Source organism: Cebus imitator, unplaced genomic scaffold (assembly GCF_001604975.1).
Source record: "Cebus imitator isolate Cc_AM_T3 unplaced genomic scaffold, Cebus_imitator-1.0 Scaffold187, whole genome shotgun sequence".
In the NCBI taxonomy this organism is placed as follows: domain Eukaryota; kingdom Metazoa; phylum Chordata; class Mammalia; order Primates; family Cebidae; genus Cebus; species Cebus imitator.
The window spans coordinates 293,410-299,758 of record NW_016107502.1 but is presented as its reverse complement, the minus strand read 5'-3'; the positions used below and the strand labels follow the sequence as shown (position 1 = coordinate 299,758).

At 52.8% G+C, this 6,349-nt stretch overlaps 1 protein-coding gene across 4 annotated transcripts in view; it reads right to left on the bottom strand.

Moving 5' to 3' along the window:
- Positions 1-255: 255 nt before the first annotated feature.
- The window catches only part of TEAD4 (TEA domain transcription factor 4), an 81,243-nt gene continuing 75,149 nt past the window's right edge, over positions 256-6,349 (bottom strand). For 2 of the 4 annotated variants that reach the window (XM_037744823.1, XM_037744824.1), the window contains 3 exons: positions 2,822-2,962; positions 656-808; positions 256-567 (listed from right to left, as the gene is read on the bottom strand). In XM_037744823.1, coding sequence (XP_037600751.1) covers positions 454-567; positions 656-808; positions 2,822-2,962 — 408 coding nt within the window. In that variant the 3' untranslated portion in view covers positions 256-453. The remainder of the gene's footprint in view (positions 568-655; positions 809-2,821; positions 2,963-6,349) is intronic. The other 2 variants (XM_017546055.2, XM_017546056.2) reach the window with 1 other exon arrangement.

Below are 6,349 nucleotides of genomic sequence, written 5' to 3'. Positions count from 1 at the left end.
CATGGCTGTGGGTGCGTGGCCCATGCATTCCTCGGGCCTCCAGCGCGGCCGGCGCCACAATGCAGGGGCTTGAGTGGCAGCACGGGGACCGTCACATCTTCAGTTCCAGGGTCCAGTGATGTTCCTGGCTGAGTCCATTGGGGCGCTGGCTTCAGAACTGCCTGTGTTATGTCTCTGAGCACTGCTTCTGGCCTGCCTCCCACATGGCCCCATTGCTCCCCCAGTCCCTCCCAAGGCTCACACAGCCAGACCAGGTCCTCTGAAAACACAGAGCATCTTGGGTTTATTTGGGGCTGGGCACTGCAGGTTCAGGCACAGTTTGTTCCTGGGTAGAGTCACAGCTGCTCCTCTCAGCACTCTTGACACTTCGGGGGGCTGCCCCTGCAGGTCCCCTCCCCACGTCCCCATTTCCTGCACACATGTCTCTTCCCCCCTCCCTGCACCCCAAGTCTCTCATTCTTTCACCAGCCTGTAGATATGGTGCTGAGCCCCGTGCTCGCTGGCTGACACCTCAAAGACATAGGCAATGCATAGCAAGGTCTCCTGTGTGTCTCTGTTGGTGACCACCTGTGGGAGAGAAAAAGACAAGGGTTAATAAGGCCCCAGATGAGGGCACGCCATTGCTGCTACTCACGCACAGACTCCAGCCACACACCTGCAGGATGGTGAAGTTCTCCAGCACGCTGTTCATCATGTACTTCTCGGGCAGGTGCTTCAGCTTGTGGATGAAGTTGATCATGTACTCGCAGAGCGGGGAGCGGTGGATGCGGTATGAGTAGTGTCCATTCTCGTAGCGAGCGTACTCTGTCTGCAGGACCCGGGGACAGCAGGGGCTTAGAATCCCTTCTGACCACCTCCAGCCCAGACCCATCTCATGGGAAGCCCCAGGACCCAGTCACTGGTGACTGGAAACGCAGGAGGTCCAGGGGCCCTTAAGAAAAGAGTCACCCCCAGCCAGGCACGAAGACTCACACCTGTAATCCCAATACTTTGGGGGGCTGAGGTAGAAGGATCACCTGAGGTCAGGAGTCCAAGACCAGCCTGGCCAACATGGTGAAACCCCATTTCTACTAAAATACAAAAATTAGCCAGGCATAGTGGCATACACCTACAATCCCAGCTACTCTGGAGGCTGAGCAGGAGAATCACTTGAACCCGGGAGGCAGAGGTTGCAGTGAGCTGAGACCGTACCATTGCATTGCAGCCTGCATGACAGAGTGAGACTGTCTCATCAAAAAAAACAAAAAAAAAAGAGAGAGAGAGAGAGAACAGTCATCCTATTAGGTTGGTGGACATTAAACAAGACCTCCTTCCTCCATGGGTGGCCAGCAGGAACTGGGGATGGCAGGAGGGAGTTTAAGGAGACACAAGAGCAGGGTAGGCGCCTCTCAATCCTGGCTGTACACGAGGACACCATGCTTGTGGCACAGGGCACACTGGGAGTCTGGTGGTGATCACACAAATCTCCATACCTACACACGCGTGGGCACGTGCAAACAGGACTGCATATAACACTGGTGAAATCTGAACCAGACTGGTGGACTGCATCAACGTCAATTTCCTGGTTGCCCATATTATACTGTAGTTATGCAAGATACTGCCAGAGCAAGAGCTGGGTGAGGGGCACACAGGATTATGATCCCAGGTGGATCCACAATTATCTCAAAAGTTTTTACAAGTTTAATTAGAAATAAATAATTTGAGGAACTTTTTAAAAACCACTAATGCCTGGATTCTACCCTAGAGATTGGGGAGTGTGAATGGGTTTCAGGACTGGTGTTTCCAAAGCTCCCAGGAGACCGTAAGGTGCAGCAGGTGGAGAAGCACTGGATGGAAGAGTGTCCCTTCCCTGGTGCTGACCTCACATCCGGCTGCATTTGGCATGAGGAAGGTTATCAAGAACTGATAGACTGTGAGAGTGAGACTTCATTAATTCAGACCATTGTAGGGGCAGGGGTGAGGGGAGGGATGGAGGCCAGCCTGCATGGAAGGAGGTCTGCTATAGCAAGTGTGTGGGCTGTACAGGGTCCCAGACTCTCAGAGTCCACAGGTGCTTTGGGTTGGAGGCCTTTAGTCCTAGCTCCTTGTCACTGCCACCACGTAGCAGGCCCAGAACACAGGGTGCTGCCAGAGGCTGCGTCACCGACAGTGAAGAGGACTTTGCCCTCATTTAGAGATAAACAGAGGATTTTATCACAACCCCCAAACACCCACCGGAGTGTGGGTGAGTGGGGAGGATTCCCTGAGCTTGTGCTCCTCGCCACTGTCCTGCACCACCCTTGGCCAGGGACTACGGTCTCTCTAACTTCCACTACAGCAGGGTCTCTGGGGTACCCACAAGTAGAAAATCAGGGAAGCAACAGTTTTGGGCATTCACGGAGTAAAAAGTGAGCAGCGGACAGAGATCCTAGACGCCTGGCCCTGCTTCTGCACCGTGAGCTGTGTTGCCACGAGGCAGCAGTACGGGGAGACCTCTGCTCTCTCTGGGCCTCCACTGTGAGGCAGAGGGCTGGACTGGGTAGATGTCCCGAGGCCCTGCCCGGGCTGTGGCTCTGCTCTTGGAGAGGACCAGGGGTGCCTGTAATGACGTGCATGGAAGATGCAGGCCCAGCCTGGAAGGGCAGCAATGCTCTGGTGAGCTGGGCAGAATAGCACCAAGGGGACTGTGGGAGGCACGCAGCACTGACAGCAGAGAGGGAGGGCAACGAGGGATTCTCCTGGCTCCCTAGCGCAGGGTGCTCTTCCTGAAAACAAATGGAAGTCATGCCCAGCAAACATGGACCACTGCCACCGTCCCTCACCCAGCAGGGTGGCCACCTACCTCAACCTTCTCCACCACCTGCTTGCCGAAAGAGCAGACCTTGGTGGAGCAGGTGATAATCATGTTCTCGGGGCTTTCATACTGGCTGGAGACCCCGTAGAAGGAGCTGCCTTCATCCTCGATGTTGGTGTTGAGGTCTGCCTGGAGGGAGACAGGGGGAAGCCGAGGGAGTGGTTAGCAGGTGCCATGTCAGATGGGGAGCATCAAGGAGACCTCAGGGTCCCAGTCCCGGGTCCAGGGCTGGGAAGAAATCAGACTCAGAGTGGACAGTAGGATGCTGGAAAGTGTCCACCATCCTCTACATCTCAGCCTGTTAGAAAATCAGGTTGTGTTGCCTAAATCATGGGAAAAGAGGACACTGGGACCCAAATAGTTTCAGGCCACTGCTGCCTGCCCAGATACTAACACACCCAGCAGGTGGGAGCCCCAGATTCCATCTTTAGGATTTCAAGTTTCATAGTCTAAGACTTTGTTTCTGTTAAACTGCAAAGGTTTGAGTCTCTACCAGCCAGCTCTATGTTAGTTTGAATGCATCTATCAGAATCTTTCCAGAGTGAATTTTGATAGTGCAGGAAGCATGAGAACAGAAAGCCAGGACAAGAGACCGGCAGAGCGGAGGGTGGGAGGGGCGAAGGATGCTCCCGTCTCATCCTCTGGTCTCACCGGAGACCCATCGATGCTCCCTTAGAAACGGCTCTGGGGCTGGCCTCTTGCCCCTCTACCTAGTCATTGCTGAGTCCCACCACCTTGGATCTTTTGACATCTCTGCTTCAGCCTCCAGAGCAATCTCTACAGCATCAGCTGCCCCTCCCTTTGGTTCATTCTCTTAACTTCTCTGGGAGTCTCTTCAGAAGACAAGTCACTGTACCGTCTCATTGAGCCATTTAGCCACAAAGGACAGGAGTCTCGGTCCCCGGCCTGGCCCACAAGGCCCTTCACAGGCCCAGCCACTGGTCCTCTCAGTCACCTTGCCTCAGAGAGGCTGCTCTTCCCCTGATGAAAGCAGGGCCCAGAGGGCCTCCTGCTGGATGTCGGGCTAATCCGAAACTTCCCTCCTAGAAAAGGCGGAGTAAGACTCTGTGCCGATCTCACGCCCAAAACCACAGCCTCGGTTTTATACACAAGGGGTCCTGACTGTTAGCCTTGCCCAACACCATCCTGCTGGTAAGAGAAAGACGCTAGGTCTTCAGGCTCCAACCTCAATACCTGTCCCAAGCCAGCAGGGAGCCACAGCGAAGACAGGAAGGCACCAGATGAGACAATTTGACTTGGAGGCAGGAACCGTATTCCTGAAGCCCTACGCCACTTAGGGATCCCCACGCCCAGAACCTCGGCCCCACATCAAATCACCCCATCTGAGCCAGAGGTGCTAAGAGAACAAGTCAAGACTCAGAAGCAATGAGCAGGCACATCACAAAAGGCTTATTCTCAGGGGAGGCTGCTCCTCCCACCCACGCCACTGGTCTGAAATCACCGCAAGCTGCACGCAGAGGGCAGCCCTCCGAATGCAGCGGGGCCCCAGGCCTTGACCAAGGCTCTGACACCAAGGCTCTTCTGTGCAAAGATATATGGGGATCCCCAGAACCCCCAGAAGGTTTCGGCCAGATTCAGAGCCAGGCACCGAGCAATTCTACTACTGGCCATGAGGGGACACTCAATCATTATTTTTCTCTCCTCTGGAGAAAAGTTTTCCTAAGAGTAGGACTTTTCTCTAGACTGGCAGGGGGTGTTGACTGTCTATAGCACAATAGAAACATTATGTAGCCACAAAAAACGCTGAGGACCTGCATTTGTTATCATGGATGACTACAAACACACTGAGTGGGAAAGCAGGCTACGGAGCAGAACGAGGGTGGATTATGCTTATAATGAGGAAAAAAAGGCTGTTTTCACGCTGAAACAGAATGGCATATGGTTCAGTGCATCTGCCTCGGCTTGGATGGGGCCATTAGGGAAAAAGAGCATTCGAGTCAATGCTCAGCCTCTGCAACAGACAGCAGTGTGAAACACCCTCCTCTACAACCCTGGGCTGCCTCAGTCTCCCCACTCTGCCTCTATCTGTGATGCTGGGAGGTAGGAGATGACGCATCACAGGCAGCGCGTGGGGCAGGGGGGCGTGGCAGAGGTGGCTCAGGGCTCTGCTGGGCCAGATTTAACTGTGGCTGTGACTGGCCCAAGGCAAACAGGACCAGAGCACAGCTTTCTGTCTCCTATTTTCTTTTCCTTTTCCTTCTTCTTCTTCTTCTTTTTTTTTTTTGTTAGAGACAAGGTCTTGCTCTGTTGCTCAAGCTGGAGTGCAGTGGTGTGATCACGGCTCACTGCGGCCTCCAACTCCTGGATTCAAGCAGTCCTCCCACGTCAACCTCCTGAGTAGCTGGGACTATAGGCATGTGCCACCATACCTGGCTAATTGTTTAAATATTTTGTAGTGACAGGGTCTTGCTGTTGCCTAGGCTGGTCTCAAACTCTTGGCCTCAAGTGATCCTTTCATCTTGGTCTCCCAAAGTGTTGGGATTACAGGTGTGAGCCAGTGCACCTGACCTGTCTGCTATTTTCTCTAAGTCACCTGCTCCTCCTAGGAGACTGAGTTTGTCAGACTGTTCCTAAAAAGGGGCTGGGGGACAGTTTGTGTGCTCAGGACATGCTGCAGTTAGAAGCACAGGCCAAAAATGTGAACAGTGCCTGAAAAGCCAAGAGCAGGAAGCCCAGCTGCCTGGGAAGGACACACTGGACATGGCAGGGAACATCGAGAGGTGAGGTCAGGCATCAACGGTGGTGACCCTCAGCCGTCAGCCACATATGGCCCCTCTGACCAATGCTGCATCCATGCGCCATCTACTGCAGTCCTGATTCTTTTAAATCAACTCACTTTTATTCCTTAATTCCATTCTAAGTAATAAATCCATGAAATCAAGGATTTATCCTCTCTAATATATACGGAAATAACCATATAACTTTATTTTTATTTTTTGAGATAGAGTCCCAATCTGTCACCTGGGCTGGAGTGCAATGGCACAATCTCAGCTCACCGCAACCTTTGTCTCCTGGGTTCAAGCGATTCTTCTGCCTCAGCCTCCTGAGTAGATGGGATTGCAGATGCCTACCACCATGCTCAGGTAGATTTTTTAATTTTTTTTTTTAGTAGAGATAGGGTTTTACCATGTTGGCCAGGCTGGTCACAAATTCCTGACCTCAAGTGATCCGCCCACCTTGGCCTCACAAAGTGTTGGGATTACAGGAGTGAGCCACCGTGCCTGGTCTGTAACTACTTTTCATATTTTCAAATAAAATTATTTTGAAACATAGGGATAGGGCTTTATGTTGCCATTCCTGGGCTCAAGCGATGCTCCTGCCTCAGCCTCCCAGAGTGGGGGGATTACAGGAATGAGTTACTGAGCCCAGCCAACTTTACAACTATTAATGGAAAAAAAAGCTTATTCATGTGCCACCTGAGAAGAATGCTGTGTGCCAAGCTGGGAAGGACTGGCACCCACATTTTCCAGCTCTTCCAGACCCCAGGAGCAGCTG